A 17,036-nucleotide genomic window follows, 5' to 3' on the forward strand; every position below is an offset into this window, starting at 1 on the left:
GTTAAGCAGTTTCACTAATGTTTTAAATGTTTTCCTAATTTTTCAAGTTTGAAATAACTAATTGCTGACCTCTTGTGTTAGCTGGTAGTACTACATAGCCTTAAAATAAGCTTATAATAAATTCAAACTGAGATACTAACAGAAGCAAGATGCTTAGCTGTAAACACTGTAAAAAATAATAATTTGAAGATGAGATTTGTTTCTGCTTCTTCTGACTTTTACATTAGATCCTGCAGGTATCCTGTCTACCTAGGTTACAGGATCACTATAATGGAGTCTCCAAAGGTGAGGAGCAGAAATGGGTAAGGATCATAGCAGTAGACAAATTAACACAAGTCATGTGAGTCTGGATTGCTGGGGGTGGGGGGTGGTGTGGGGGGTGGGGTGGGGTTGGTTCCTAATTTTGTGAGATACACAGAATCATTCCAAAGTAAAAATAAGAATCATAAATTGTTGAGTATCAGAGGAGATACAATCCTAGATGAGAAAACTGAAGCCAGGAGATGAAGAATTTGAACAAGGCCAAAACATGACAAGGAGCAGAATCCAAAGCTTTGGTAGGAGATTCTGATTTCCTAATTATTTTAGTGACAAATTTCAGTGGTTTTTGGTCACAGTAGTCATTTCTGTGCACAGATACTTTTAACTGTTCAGTAACTTTTTCCCCTGTTGAATGGAAAGTAGAGGATTGATTCTGGGTTGCTATGTCACTAAAAACAGCAGGGTTTTAAACACCATCAAAACAAAGCACATATTTCTAGAAATGGTCTCTGCCAAGAGGCAAAGCCCTGCCTACCCCATGCAGTTTTTTATGTCCATCCAAATGTACTTAAAGATTCATTAAGATAGAACAGAAATCTACCTTTTGTGATTAAAATTCAACAGTCTCTCATGGCAGTATGTAAATTTGACTATAAATTAGGGAAGTTCTTACCTTTGGAGGCTTGAAGGGGTATTCTGGTGTAAAAGTGATATCAAGGAAAAATACACCACCCTCATACACGGATCCTGGAGGCCCCAGAATGGTTGATCTCCATTCATAGATGTTATCGCCTTTGGGACCAGCACTGTGAAGTAATACATCAGAAGGTAAGCAGATGGTGGCCCCATCTAACTTCTTATAGGGTATTTAAAAAAGAAGAAAAGAAGACCTCTTCTTTTCCTTTTAGTTTAATGTGTGGTTTCGCTCCACAAACAGAAGTGTCTTTCAGACACAATGTGACTCTGGACTGCAAAAAACCAATCAGCCTTAGGTCAAGTAAACTGAATAATAAAGAATGTTTAAACCATTCTAAGCCTACTTAAGCTGTGAATAAGCAAGATATTCCTCAATTCTCAACCTTCTCGATACCTCATAAGAAAATGTAAACAATATTTTAGTGACAAATTTCAGTGGTTTTTGGTCACAGTAGTCATTTCTGATAACCATTTTAAACACAAAGTTTCATTTCTAACCCCACTGACTGTGGTTCTTGTTCCTCGCTCTTCTATTTCCATAATCTTACCCTAAGAGGAAATCCAATGGATTACAGTATGGTCTCCATTATAAACCATGTTGGGTGAGAAATGACAAGTTATTTATTTTGCATTTCAATGTATAAAATTAAATATTAGAGTTGGGATGTTAATTTATCCCTTTCCCTGTTACATCGCTGTTATTTATATTTAATTATACCATAATACCCTTCCAAAGCATTGTATTGGCTTGCAGAGTGCTCTGTATCCAAGTACAATTATTAATAAAAATATTTACCCTCCAATTCCAAGACCAATGAAGAGCCTAATATACCTGCCCAAACAAGTAAACAATACCAGGACTTAAGGTATTGAGGACAGAGGAAAAGACAAGTTTGGGAAATGGTTTCAGATATTAATTTTAAAAAGACTTCCCACAGCATGGACATGACAGTATTAAAGTGGCTCACATTTCTCAAACCTAGTTATCAACTGTTGCTTCAAGGATCATGATGTATGTCAGCCAAACAACAAAAAGGTCTTTACTTGGAGAGACTTCTACATCCCAATCACACAGACTAATTTCTACAGAGAGGCAAACAGCATTTTAAAATGAATGGATGGTATGAACTCAAATACTTATTGAATGTACTTCTAGGCCAAGTTACATGGTAGGGATTTTAATAATGAATAAGACAAAAAATCCTTGTCCTCAAGATGCCCTCTGCTAATTGGTTAGAGATGAGGTTCAATTCCTCCATTTAAGAGAAAGAGTAAAAAGGGAAATGGGAGGAGGGGGCAAAATACCTGCCTGCTATACTTTCCACAAATCCATCACAGATTTTTTTTTTCCTTTCAGATGAGTTTATAAAAGAAAACAAAAAAGAAACAAAAGTTAGGGAAGAAAACATGATGTGGCTGGCAAGAAAGGAGGGAGAAAATACCGACAAAAGAATACAGGGCTAATGGGGGTACCTGGGTGGCTCAGTGGTTGTGAGTCTGCCTTTGGCTCAAGTTGTGATCCTGGGGTCCTGGGATCAAGTCCTGCATTCAGGTTCCCCACAGGGAGCCTGTTTTTTTCCTCTGTCTATGTCTGTGCCTCTGTGTGTCTCTCATGAATAAATAAAATCTTAAAAAAAAAAAAAAAAAAAAAAAAGATGGGCTAATGGGAAGAGTAGACCCAAATTGGCCAAGAGGCACAGAGCTTAGACACGGACTTGAGTACTTATTAGCTGTGCGACTTTAAGGTCACTAAACCTAAACCACAAATTCTCAAGAATGTTTTGATAATTAAAATGGGGGGGGGGGGAGATAACCTCTGTAGAACAGACCCACAGTAGTCTCTCATTAAATGATATTAAGGATCACTTGATACTTTTACATGTCAACTGGCCATATTTTCACAAGGTGGGAAGTAGGGAGAGTTTTTAAACAACCCTCTACTTCAAGGAATATGCAGTAACTTCTAGTGAAAGGATACTTACTATCTTGATTACAGCTTCATATCCTGAGGTTAAAACTGGCCCTTGGTCATCTGGTCTTCCTACATGTTTGCATCCAGCATATGTACTTGGGCAAAAAGTGTACACTGGCCAATACAGCCAGGACACCTATTTACCCAACTAGAGTTAACTACAAAGTGGACTAACAAGGTGAAGAAGACACCACTGATACAGAGGTTGCAGATAACAGATACCTATTTTCTAGTTCATGGTATCTAAGGCTAAAAGGCAAAGGACAATCATCTGCTGTAAACCTCTCTTTTTACAGATGAGGAACCAAGTCCCAAAGCAGAAGCAAAGCCATCCGAAACCCAGTAATGGCAGCATTCCATACAGTTATCCTCACAGCTTGGTTGCTAATGCTAAGACAGACCCAGAAAAAACTTTAACAGTAAGGTCCCTCTAACCCTAGAAGCAACATGTTGACATGACATGTTTAACAGTATACCACCATAAGCAGCTTTTATGGATTGTAAAGAAAATAGGTGATTTCCAAATTTCATTGTTCCTCAACATAACCTATGGAACTTTTGGGACGCCTGGGTGGTTCAGCTTTGAGTCTGCCTTCAGGTCGGGGCATAATCCTGGAGTTCCGGGAGCAAGTCCCACGTTGAGCCTACTTCTCCCTCTGCCTATGTCTCTGTCTCTAAGTAAGTAAGTAAGGTAGGTAAGTAGGTAAAGTAAATATGGAACTTTCAAGATTCCTGACCCTTCATCCCAGGCTGAGTTTAGAATATTCAGAAGGGACTTAAGAATCTATGGGGATCTTTAAACAGGTATTGGTTGCTCTGGGGAACCACTGGTACCAGTTACAGGAAGTAGGACAACCAGTTTAGAACATAAGTTTTAACATTAGAGCTTGTGTCACCTATGATATAACTGGAAATTCAAATCAAGGTGGCTACTTGTTTGTAATCAGCTTTCAGTTTGGGCGTAAGCTTTTCTAAAAGTTCAGAAAAAAACTATAATAAAAAATGCCACACTTCTGTTAAACTTTAAAAACGGAGAATAAAGGTGGGTTATATTAAGAAAAGAATACAAGTGAAATAATTATCAAATGTGGTTGAAATCCTAAAGCATGAAACAGGAGCCCTGGAGAAAACTAAATGGCATGGACTTGTAGATCCTCAGCCAGGGAACCTGGGAGTTATAGGGAAGGATCTAAGAACCCACTGGAACAACCAAGCATTGGCTACTTGAATAAAAACTTTACTCACTTTAAAAGCTGTCACTGGAGGAATTCATATAAACTTTGTCATATACATTTTATTAATCATAGAATGAAACAAAAATTCTATGGGCCTGCAAATATTTTGTCTTTTTCCCCCCCCAGGTTCTCACTGTAAAAGTTAGGATCTACTGGTCTAGAAGGTGGGTAGAGACCTATGGGGGGTAGTGGTGAGGGCACAAGTTTACAGCTCTCAGAAAGCCACCGTGAAGGAGAACAAGGAACAAGCTTTACGTGCAACACTACTGGGAAAGGTCTGTTCCAGCACCCCACCCTCTTCTCTATAAAATGACTAACTAGGTTTACCCTCAGGTCAACATATTCTTTTACCAGCCTTCTGTCCCCACCCTTTAAGATACTTTTTAGTTCCACAATAAGAAATCTAACTTCACTTTCAAACACTCACTGAAGTGTACTTTAAAATGGCATGTGATTTAAATTATTAATTTAAATTATTAGAAAGTGTGGGAGATGGGAGTTTAAGGGAAGATGGGAACAAAAAAGATACAGAACTCTTATACAAGGCAAAAAGAAAAATTCTGCCCTTGATTCAGTCTTTTTCCCTTCTAGTTTAAATAGAGCTGTGGCAAAACATTTTAAGAAAAATAACAGTCAAGGGTGCCTGGCTGGCAGTTGGTAGTGCATATCTTGATCTTGGAGTTTTGAGTTCCACGCTGGGCACAGAACTTAATTTTTAAAAAAGAGAAATAATAGTTTACTTCTATAATGGTTTCTGACTTCATAGAGATACATTAACATTAGCAGCAGGGATTGTCATGAACCACAATATTCTTCTGAAGAAAAGTTAGCCTTTTGACTGATTGGCACCATACCCCCTGAATAATTAACTTAATGACAAGGACTCTCACCTCTACCACCCTTTCCCTTAATCCTCAAAACCCATGTTTCCTCCATAACCACAGGAAAAGGCAGCTACACATCATATAAAATGTAATCAATACAAGTCATTTAAGGTATAATCTAAGGAAATAAAACCAATTAGAAAAACTGTCATTAGAGCAGTCTTACTGTAGAATTTGATATGCTCTCTAGATTGATTTAAAAATCTCTAAGATAATGACATAAGCTAATGTTTTAAGCTTCATTTTGTATAAAAGTCATGTTTTTAAGTACTCCCCCATTCCCATCCTCAATACTAACTTACTATAGACTACTGTTCTTCCATTTCAACAGCAACCAAAGATACATCTTAATTTTTAAAGAATGTCCTGGAAGCAAGGTGAAATTATAATCAGTGTTTGTAAACATTATATTTCTAGATCAATTTTTAACACTTTTATTGGGAGAGATGGGACCCTTGCATATAAAGACAGAAACCCTAATTCAGGTATTATTTTAGGCATAATTTTAAAAAGCTTAGTTATCTGGTCTTATATCCTAGGAAAAAAGTTGAGGGTAAAGTTTGGGAAGATGGAAAAGATATACATGCTACAGACAAGCACCTGTATATCAACAGCACAAAATAAGTGGAAAATGGGGCAAGTTAGCAAATGTACCAGCGTATTTCAAAAAAGGGTAGAGGCTCATGATCAACAGAGTTAGACTCATTTTACCCACCTAAAAATCCCAAGTAATCTCTGATACTTTTCCCATAGTACAATGACTGATGCTTCATAAAAATAAAGAACTGGCAAACACTGTTGATTGGCTAGTCCCGGTCTACTCTTTGTAGAAGCTTCATAATAAAGCAAACCAGCAGCTTATACAGTGTGTTATGTCATAAAATCCTCCAAACTCCTATATTCTAATTGCCTTAGAGCAGTTCTCAATAAAGGGTAGTTTTGCCCCCCAGGAGACATTTGGCAACGTCTGGAGATATTTTTGGATGTCACTACTAGGAGGGAGTGGCCTAATCGGTTGAGGCTAGGGGTGCTGCTAAACATCCTCCAATGCACCAGACAGCCCCTGTTACAAAGAATTCTCTCAACCCAAAATGTCAATAGTGCCCAAAGCTGGAAATCTTGAGTTGAGCTAGTAAAGGTAAGCTTCACAGTTTGAATCCCTGTTGTCAAGACTCTACTGCTCATCCTCTTATCTTTGTTTTACTACTCTGTGCGTGGCACAGGAAAAAAAATTTTTTTTAGATCCTGTGTGGTTGTTATTAAAAGTTAGATTTGCATATGCCCTGAATGTTCTACAGACCCCTGTTACTCAAAATGTGGTCTCTGGACAAAGAAACATCAGCATCCTCTGGGAGTTTGTTAGAAATGCAGACTTAGGCTCCACCCTACACATAATGCATCAGAATTCACACATTAAAAGTTTGAGAAGCTAGCTATAGAGGACATTAAGTGGTAACTGAATACCAACTATACCCTCTAATCTTCTAGATTTAAATTACCATTTATATTCTCTAGCTCTCTCCTTCACTGCCTATCATTCCCTGTAGTAAGAAGCAAGTATCAACCCGGGTAATGTTTACTAAATACCACATAGAGAACTTAGAAAATGCTGATAGAAGAGATCCACAATCAAATCTATATTCCCACAACCAACTATTCAAAATCCATTCTTAATTGACTTTCTTTTGCTAAGAAATTCAAAGAGAATATGACAAAATAGTATGAATGCAGCAATCTACCAGAGGGAATCCTCATCTCCTACAATCATCTCCCAATAGACATACTCTCCAGAGAGAATGAAAGCTGCCCTCTCCATGACAACTACACAACACATGCAAAGGAATTTTATAAAAAATGAAAACAAAAAGCTTCTTGTTCTCACCATCCCTTCATAAAGTAGTTGTTATTTGTAACCTAGAAGTGAGTGGCAGAAGAAACTTGAAAAATCAGAAAATCTGAATAAGGTAACATGCTAGTGACGTGGCTGGTGAGATGACACTGCTTTAAAAAGTGGGCTGGTCACTTTCTAGTAACTAAGAGAGACCTCTTCTCCTACAAAGAGGTATTGCTAGGGATGTACCATCCAGGTTACCATTCCCTGGGAAGAACTTGTAGTTCAAAGGCCAATCTAAAAGACTCCTATGTAAGAATTTACATTAGTGGTATCCATCCAGTGTAGCTAAGCAGTTGCACTGGAACAGAAGTGGGCCCAAATAGGGGGTTACATTTTCCTACACATGGGGAGGAAAACTGTCTCAGACACTTAAGATCAACAACATGATCCATGTCCCCCACGAACCACCACCCCCCCCCCAAAAATTGTGTCATATCAACACTGAGGAAATGGTGCCTACTCTCTAACTCCAGCAGAAAGGGTATAAACCTTCAAAGCAATTTGATGCAACTTTTCATGAAGCACAAGGCTGAGTTTAGGATTATGGAAGCTGTAGAGTTTGTTTTCAAAATCTGTTCCAAACAAGAAAGTGGACTGGTAAGTATTTACACAAAATGCTACAGCCCTGTCAATATACGATCTCCCTTAGATCAGATTTTAGGCCTTTAGAGAATAGTAATTTTCTACACATACTAAATGGCATTGCATAATAGTAATTAACAATAATTAGCTGGCCAAAATATGAACCACTGTTCAGAATTACATGACAATGTTTCCAAATTAGGTGAAGTAACAACTAGAAAAGCTCAATCTCTCCAGCTAGCCATTCAATTGTAGTTTTACCTACAAGTTGTTGCTTTAGAAGACAGTCCAGCCCTTCTGGAATTCTATATTCCAATCTTGAAAAAAAATTAGATGTACACAGAATAAGGACACAATTAAAAAAAAAAAAAAAACACCAAAAAACTAGTTTCAAGATAATGTGAAAAAGACAACAGTAAGGATAGTAAAACAAGAACAGATCTAAAACACTGTGAACATCAGTGGGTCCTTACTCATCACCAGGGAGAGATGCTGGCTGTGTAATGAGACAATGTTTAGTAAACTGAACTAAAAATCACGCTTTAACCTCTGGGCTACTGATACGCAAGTGAGGGTAAAGTACCAAGCAAGTGAAATGCAAACTAGTCAAATTCAAGGGCCTAAAAGGAATTGAGGGTGGAGAATGGCACATAGGAACAATTAGAATTAAATAAGAGATCGTCATCTCTTGTGTCTCAAAAGCCATTTTTTCTATACAAGGTTAAACAGGTAGGTATTCAATATAAGGGAAGATCAAACAAGCCTGACTTAAGAACAATTCTAATTTGCTCTTTCCCCAGAGAAGTTAGAAAAACAGGGTCAGAACAGATTCAAGTTCTAAGGCTATGTAACTACTGCCACCAAAATAATCCAAAGCAGGAGATCTGTCTAGAATAAGGTGTTTGAGTCCTGATTTTTTTAGTTGCATTGCTTATATTAGCATATGTAACACTACTATCTAAATGAGTAAATAGCAGTCCATTATTAGTCTCTGGTTCTTAATCAGTTCGTAGAGCCACAGCCAACTCTTCTACTGGGGTGAGCAATGCAGTACAGCTCAATCTCTTGTTTAGATTTTTTTGGAGGAAATAAGGTACAGCTGTTAACATTTGTTCCCTCCACAGACTTAGTGTAGATCCTCAAAAGCAACAGTGTTGCAAGAAAAGCTATTTAAGGGATTCCAAAATTCTCAAAGAGGAACCTACCAGGTTTAACTCAACTCTAAGAAGATTCTACAGCATACCTTTTGGAAAAAACCACACAGTTAAAGATTTCCCATTCACTCACACTCAACTGCACAGCCTCCACAATGCAACTGCTGCCAATCTCAAACTGCAGGTGAGGTAGGCAGGAGGTGGCATGGTTAGAGGGAAATGTGGGAAGTGACAAGTGTAAATGCACAAGAAACAGGTGCAACATCTTGCCATAGAGCAGAGAAAATTGCATTATCTTGCTGCAGTGATTTTTTCTTTTTCTTTTTTTTTTGTCATTTTTCATGTGGTATGAACTATTTTATTGTTTGGTAAGCTTTTAATAAAACTGATTTTAATTTTTTTACTGCCCCTTTTGATCTTAAAAGTGTTCCAATTAGGATAGGACATGGTTAACCTATTTATGAGGGCATCTCAGAATACCTACCTGCCTACACTGCCCAATCAGCCTAGAACTGTCCTTCCAGTCTCTTAATTGTAGCAATTTTACTGATTCTTTGTCCTCAACCTGCATCCTCCTTCCAGGGATTTGGGTAAACACCCCAAACAGGCGACTCTCATCCTAGGTCCAGCTAACTACAAAGTCCCTCAGCTCAGAACTCATGTGGATTTGGAGGATAAAGACGTTTTGAGCTAAAGCTGGTATTCACATGCAGGAAAGGCTAGATCAGCAATTCTCCAAGTCCCTTTCAGCAAGCCCACAGATCAAATCTATTTTCACAATTCTAAACAGTATTTGCCTTTTTAACTCTCATTCTCTCAACATTTGTACTGTGAAGTTTTGCTGAGACTACACAAGGTGTGATATGACAACAGACTGAATGCAGAAGCAGCTAAGAAAATCCAGCAGTCTTAAATATATATGCAAATTGCACATATAAAAAACAGCCACTCTTCTAATGATTTAGCCTTGGAAATTAAGTTACTTTCATTAAAAAATGTTAACATGCTTTTGTTGTTTTAAAATGAATGAAATATTTTTAATGTTTCAGCTAAAGCTGAATATACTAAAAATCTGTAATAAATAAACAAAAGCTCTTTGGGGCTCATAATTTTTAAGACTGCGTAATGGGGTCCTAAAAGTAAGGTTTGTGAACGGCCAGGTAGATTATTTTAAAATAGCACCAGCATAACTTGGCAACAATTTTAAAAACTAAAAAAAAAATTTTTTAAGATTTTATTTATTCATGATAGACAGAGAGAGAGAGAGGCAGAGAGAGGGGCAGAGACACAGGCAGAGGGAGAAGCAGGCTCCATGCAGGGAGCCCGACGTGGGACTGGATCCCAGGTCTCCAGGATCAGGCCCTGGGCCAAAGGCAGGCGTTAAACTGCTGAGCCACCCAGGGATTCCTAAAAACTAAAAGTTTAAACAGCAACTAGAAGTTGTTCATCTCTCCCTCCCCCACCCCCACCTTGGAAACCCCAAAGCCCATATAATAAGTCGTACTATCCTGAAGCCTACCCGGGGGGGGGAGGCATGTGGAAAAAGACCAAATATGAGGGATGAATGAGGAGCCCCAGGTGTTCAAGCCCTTCACCATTTGAGTCTTCTTGGGCCCACACCAGATATGTGAGTAATCTAGAAGCCTTCAGGTAATTCTAGCCTCTGTAATGGCTTGAGAGCCCAGCCCCAGTCAGCCCTCAGATATACCAGAAGTTATGATAAATAGTAGCTGCTGTTTTACACCATGTAGTTTAAGGTGTTCTGTGAACACTCCCTAGGAACAGCCCTCAACCAATAGCTGATAGTAAAGTGGGACAATTGGCAAGTGCTTTATCCAATTCCCCAGAGTTAACCTTAGGCAACTTTCACTGCGAGGGATGGCTTAATTAAAAGGTGTCCTTGGGATCCCTGGGTGGCGCAGCGGTTTGGCGCCTGCCTTTGGCCCAGGGCACGATCCTGGAGACCCGGGATCGAATCCCACGTCGGGCTCCCGGTGCATGGAGCCTGCTTCTCCCTCTGCCTGTGTCTCTGCCTCTCTCTCTCTCTGTGACTATCATAAATAAATAAATAATACCTTTAAAAAAAATAAAAGGTGTCCTTTACTGACAGTCTTTCCTACCCCGTCTTACTTCCTACCTCTACCTTTGTTCCTTGCACCACTAAAAAACTACTTGTATTAGAATTCTCGTCTTAAGGGTCTCCTGGGGAAAGCAAAGCTGAGACACCACTGAAGAGCACACAAAGGAAAAGATGAACAGATATAATTACATAAAAACTGAAAATCTGAAACACATTATAAAAGGGTGGAGGGAAGATAACTGCAGTACATAATTAAGGGCTAATATCTTGACTATGAAAAAAAAAACTTTAAACATACTAAGTGCAATGGATAAAGGTCAGGCATTTCTCAAAGAAACTCATATGGCCAATAAATCTCAATCTTACTTAGACTCAAAGAAATGCAAATTAAACATGGAGGCACATTTACCTATCAGACTGGCAAACATTTAAAAGACTGAAAATCTTCTGTGTTAACTGTATGATGAAATAGGTACTCTTTTCCATTGCTGGTGGGAGAGTAAATCAGTAATCCTAGGTTGTGATTATAATACATTCAAATATAAATCTGGTATATCCTTTGACACAGAAGTTCTTCTCAGAGCTTACCCTCAGGAAATAAGTGGACACATGCACATGGCTATAGTTATCGGGATATTTATAAGACATGTATGATGAAACAACTTTGGAATGAGCTATACTATCAACAGGATATAGGTTAAACTGGTACAACCATACATACAGCAGTATACTATCCAGCTCTTAAACTGACATGAGGTATGCATACTCAACAGGGCTTTTAAAAATCCACAATATAATGTGAAGTGAAAAGGCAGGTTCCTTTTATGTATGCAAAACAATCTCAGTGGTTATACCTGCAGCATGAGATGAGATTTTATAGTAACAATGTATCTCCATTTTAAAGAATGTAACAAAAGAGAAGAAATGAAATCAAATTCACCTAGTAAAGTCAACTAAATAGAAAAAGTAACTGGTTTCTGACTGGAAATCCAGGCCTTTAAAGACTTTGCAGCGATGCATGATACTCAATCTAGGCAATTTAAATCCAGTTTTTGCAGACTATGGTTTAGAACAGAGTTGGTAAGAGTCTCAGAGGGGTGACTTTTAACAAGTTCACTCCTGATTGTCAGGGCCCAAATACGTTTTCAATAGTGACCCAGCAATTTACTGAATCTTCAGGTGAGGATCTAAAACAGTCCTTCACAGGAAATCAATAATACTGCCCCCATCCCCAACTTACAGCCCTGTGAAAGCCATCAGTAGCTATATGATGTTAAGGTGTCCTGTAGTCACACTGAAGGATAGTTTGACCTTATACTATAAAAGCTTCTGTGAACCCAGGGAGAGACTGCGAACCCTCCGACAGGGTTGAAAATCAGAGGTGACTCAAGTTTATGCAACAACAGCATATAAATATTTTTCAAAACAAAGCAGAAGAAAGGATCCAACAGCCTACTCAGCAGACACATCAACAAAATACCAACTCTACTGTGGTAAGTGACACCTGTTCAATGTATCTAAATAGCCTAGATATCTAGTAGTAAATTTATCTAATCATTATTAAAATATGAAAGATTTGGGGTAGATTTAATTGTATGTAAATTGTGCCTTTAAAACTAGATAATACAGAAAAATAACCTAACATATGCAGAGAAATTTATCATTTTTAACCATTCTTTTATAAACTAACTTTTTAATAATCTTTACCCAAAATCCTTTGTATCAGGAAAGGTAACGTTTCCCCCCCCCCTTTTTTTTTTAAATCTTATTCATTTATTCATGAGCAACAGAGAGAGAGAGAGAGGCAGAGACCTAGGCAGAGAGACCTGGGCATATACAGGACCTAGGCTTAGCACCTGCCTTCAGCCCAGGACGTGATCCCAGAGTCCCAGGATCAAGTCCCACATCGGGCAAGGAGCCTGCTTCTCCCTCTACCTACATCTCTGCGTCTCTCATGAATAAATAAAATCTTAAAAAAAAAAAGATTGGGAAACATTCAGGAGATTAAGTGAACGTTAAGGGATGCATTTATACAAAATCCTAAAGCTAGAAAGTCACACTTCTGGCCAATACAATCCAGGCTTTCTTACAGAGGTTTTTTTTTTTTTTCCCCAATACATCCATGGAGTTTCCAATAAAATTATCTGCCTTTGGACTACCCACAAATATTGTTTAATCACACTTACTACTATGCCATTCCTAATGTATTAATTCATTTCTCTTTTATATTTGGATGGAAGCTAGAATTAGGAACAAGAAAATCTTGTGACCTGCTAAGAGGTGTTATTAAAACTTCTTAAAAATTGATTCAATTTTTTTGTAGAAATGAATTAACTGGAAATTAATACATACCACACGGAGTACTAGTGTGGAGGAGAGATCATTTTAAAAAAATTTTAAGATTTTATTTATTCATGAGAGACGGACATAGAGAGGCAGAGACATAGGCAGAGGAAGAAGTAGGCTCCCTGTGGGGAACCTGATGCAGGACTCGATCCCAGGACTCCGGGATCATGACCTGGGCGAAAGGTAGACATTCAACCACTAAGCCACTCAGGTGCCCTGGAGAGATTTTAAAAATAATGTGACAACTCCAAAAATTGAGAACCCCAACTTAATGAAAACCAAAGATGGTTTTGGTACAGTATCAGTTCAACTGAGTACAAGTCCAAATGTTATGTTCTAAATTTTTTTTTTAAGTGTTGCTTATTCTTTTTGCAATTTAAGAGCATAAGGGAGGAAAGAAAGGCTAAAAAGAAGGTAGGTATAGAACACAACATCTACTTCCCCAGTTCAGAAGTCCGTTTGGTCCACTCCACTCCATTCCATTCTAGTCCACAGTGGCACTGGGAGGTCCAGCAATCATTGGAATGACCTACACTGAAATGGAGGTCAACCCCTGCCTGAGGATACAATATCACCCACTGCTCAATGCTCTGTGAAGCTGAGGCCTCTGTAACCTCTTTGTTCCCTCCCTCTCCATTGCAGGATCTACAGCTCAGAACCACCAGGAAATCACAGGGTCAGGAGGTGAGGAGAGCTATTTACTGCAGTTGGACAGTCATTGGCTTCTTTCTTGGCCCCAGCTGGCCAGGAGAGAAAAGAGAAGGCTGTTTATATTTGCAAAGGGCTGAGAGTTGTGAATGAGGGAGGCTATGCCCTGTATGTCAAATACAGGGCTGCACTTGAAGGGGAAGAGTCTGCTCTGGCTTCTTGCTCACTGCTAAATCTCATCACCAAATCTCTGTCCTGCTGTCTATACACATTCTTCTAGCTGAGAAACAGAGACAATAGCTTTAACAAAGCTAGGTGCTGTCACAGCTGCTAAAGAGGCCCAAGTTGCAGCACCCACATGTGACATTTCACAGCCACCCAAGTCTAACAGTTTACTCTTAGCACTGGTAAGCAGACACACATAACCTTCACCAGTGGCCACTGACCAGCTACCACTCTGGCTTATAAATTAACACAGGCAGTGCATATGCTACCTCATGTTAGTATCAGATGCTTCCTAAAATTATTCTCATCATCATTTAATATTTAGTAACAAAGGAGTGCAAAGCATAGTACCCGAACAGAAAAGAGTCCTTACAAAAATGTCAGCTAGTAATTTCCAACTTTTTATGAAAAACACTCACAGAGACCTAACTGCTAAGGTAGGTAATAGGCCTGTTCAGGTTAAATTTTATGGAAAAAGCCAAAAAACAAGAAAAGTTCTAAGAGAGGAGGAGGCAGCTGTTCCAAGTCAAAGGTGAGGAGTTTGGCTGAGAGGCAGAAAATGTGGCTAACAGCCCACGTACATGACTGAAAACTAAGGTTAAAGAAGAGAAGGATATGAAAAATGAAATAAGAATTCTTTATTATTCTAATAAAGAATAATCTCTTAATTTTTTCCCGTTTAGAAGGAAAAAAAAACAACCATAATTTAAGTACTGGACGAGAGGGGGGGAAACAACTATCTCAGACACATATAAAAAGATGCTAGATTGAATACATGTACCAACTTTTACTGCTTCGCCAAACTCTGACATGACACTAAACACACACACATACACACATATATGTATATTTAATGCATAAATCTAAAAAGAAGGGAAGAAAAGGAAAGGAGACAGTATTAATAAAAGTTTGGAAGCTAGGAGGCAAATGGGCAAGTGGTAAAGGACTTGATATATCCAAGAAGCTGAATCCTAAACTGGCTGTGAAGAAATCCCCCCCCCCCCCCCCCCCAAAAAAAAAAAAATCAAGCCCAGGTAGACCTTATAACCGCCCTCTAAAGACTCAGGAATCTGTCGTACCTAAGGAGGTTGAGAACGAGGCAGGGGAAGGTTCTAAAATAAGGACTGGTTAAAAGTGTGTATAAGTGGTCCAACTCAAAGACCGTGTGTGACAGGTGGAATTTTAAGATGGGCAGAATGATGTTCTCCCCTCTAATACACTCTCATCTCCTCCACATGAGCATGGACAGAAGCTGTGACTTGCTTCTCCCCAACAGAATAAGGCAAAGTTGATAGGATACCTACCACTCCATGGATCGGGTTATGTTTTCTGTAAATTGTTATGTTATATAAGACTCCACCTTAGCTGACAAGACAGAAATACGGTCCTGCTAGCCTTGAAGGATCAAGCTGCTATGATGTAAACTGCCAGTGGAGAGGGCTAGAGAACTGCTGTTCTCTAGGAGCAACTGATTTCAGTCCTATACCTGCAAGTAAACTCTATGTCACAACTACAGGAGCTTGGAAGCGAACCCTGAGGGACAGATGAGCACACAGGCTGGTGGGTTCCTTGACTACAGCCTAAAAGATCCTCAATAGAGGTCTAAGCTGTGCCCCAACTCCTGACCCATGGTGAACTGTACATACTGAAATGTGTGTATTGTTTTCAACTGCTAAAGTTGTGGTAGTTTGTTACACAGCAATAGAAATTCTGCCAGACTAGGGTTTATTTTCTGGAGAGGTTTAAAACTGAGGGTCTCTGAACCAGGGGACATTAATATGGATGAGGGCAGAGGTGCTGTACTAACAATGTGCTTATGCATGCCCAAAAGTAAGATCCCCAGTTTTCTTTCTCAGCTCCCAGAACAAAGGTTGGCCTTCACTCTCCAGGCAGTCTCTTTTGGGGAATGTTAACAGCCTAGAGGAAAGACCTCAATAAAATTAAAGGCTCCCCAACTAAGTTAACAGATAACCAAGGAACAGAATTCTTCTCTAAAATGGTAAACAAAGATCAAAACAAACTAGTAGTCAATTAGAGAAAACAGAAATTACAAAGAAAATTTCAAAATAAATGAAATTACTAATATCCAGAGAGAGAGAAGATACTGCACTGATGAAACAAGATATGGCTAAAACAAAACAGTATTCAGAAACGAAAAAGGAGGTAGGGGTGGGATGGGGATAATGGCTGAAGGTGGTCAAAAGGTACAAACTTCCACTTACAAACAAGATAAGTTCTAGGGATATAATACACAGCATAGTAACTAGAGTTAACAATACTGTATCATATAGTTGAAAGTTGCTCCCAGAGTAGACCTTAAAAGTTAGCACAAGAGAAAAATTGAAACAATGTGAGGTGATAGATGCTAACTAAATTTACTGTGGCCAAATCATTATGTAATATATACATATATTAAATCAGTATGTTCTACAACCTAAATTAATACAGCGTTATATCTCAATAAAATGAGGGCAGGGAGAAAAGAAAAGCTTTTAGAAACTAAAAATGAAAGCAAACAAACTTACTTCAACATAATAAAGGCCATGTGTGACAAACCCACAGGTAACATCATACTCAATGGTAAAAAACTGAAAGCTTTTCCTCTAAGATCAGAAGACAAGGATGTCCACTCTCACCATTTTTATTCATCATAGTACTAAAAGTCCTAGCCACAGAAATCAGAAAGAAAAAAATATAAGGCATCCAATTGGTAAAAAAGAAGTTAAACTGCTGACTACTTGCAGATGACATGATCTTATATATAGAAAACCCTAAGGACTCCACCAAAAGCTATCAGAACTAATTATTTAGTAAAGTTGCAGGATACAAAATTAACATACAGAAATCTGTTGCATTTCTATACAGTGATAATGAAGTTGGCAGAAGACCTTAAGAAAACATTCCCATTTACAACTGCACCAAAAATAATAAAATATCTAGGAATAAATTTAACTGAGTAGGTGAAAGACCTATACTGTGAAAGACACTAATGAAAGAAATTTAGGGTGACATAGAAAGACAAACCATGATCCTGGATTGGAACAATATTGTTAAAATGC

At 38.5% G+C, this 17,036-nt stretch overlaps 1 protein-coding gene across 2 annotated transcripts in view; it reads right to left on the reverse strand.

The window, feature by feature from the left end:
• Positions 1-17,036, reverse strand: part of UBE2E1 (ubiquitin conjugating enzyme E2 E1) — a 75,446-nt gene that overhangs the window by 2,133 nt on the left and 56,277 nt on the right. For both annotated transcript variants that reach the window (XM_025460989.3, XM_025460987.3), the window contains one exon: positions 935-1,067. In XM_025460989.3, coding sequence (XP_025316774.1) covers positions 935-1,067 — 133 coding nt within the window. The remainder of the gene's footprint in view (positions 1-934; positions 1,068-17,036) is intronic.

This window comes from Canis lupus, chromosome 23 (assembly GCF_003254725.2).
Source record: "Canis lupus dingo isolate Sandy chromosome 23, ASM325472v2, whole genome shotgun sequence".
NCBI classification, from domain to species: Eukaryota; Metazoa; Chordata; class Mammalia; order Carnivora; family Canidae; genus Canis; species Canis lupus.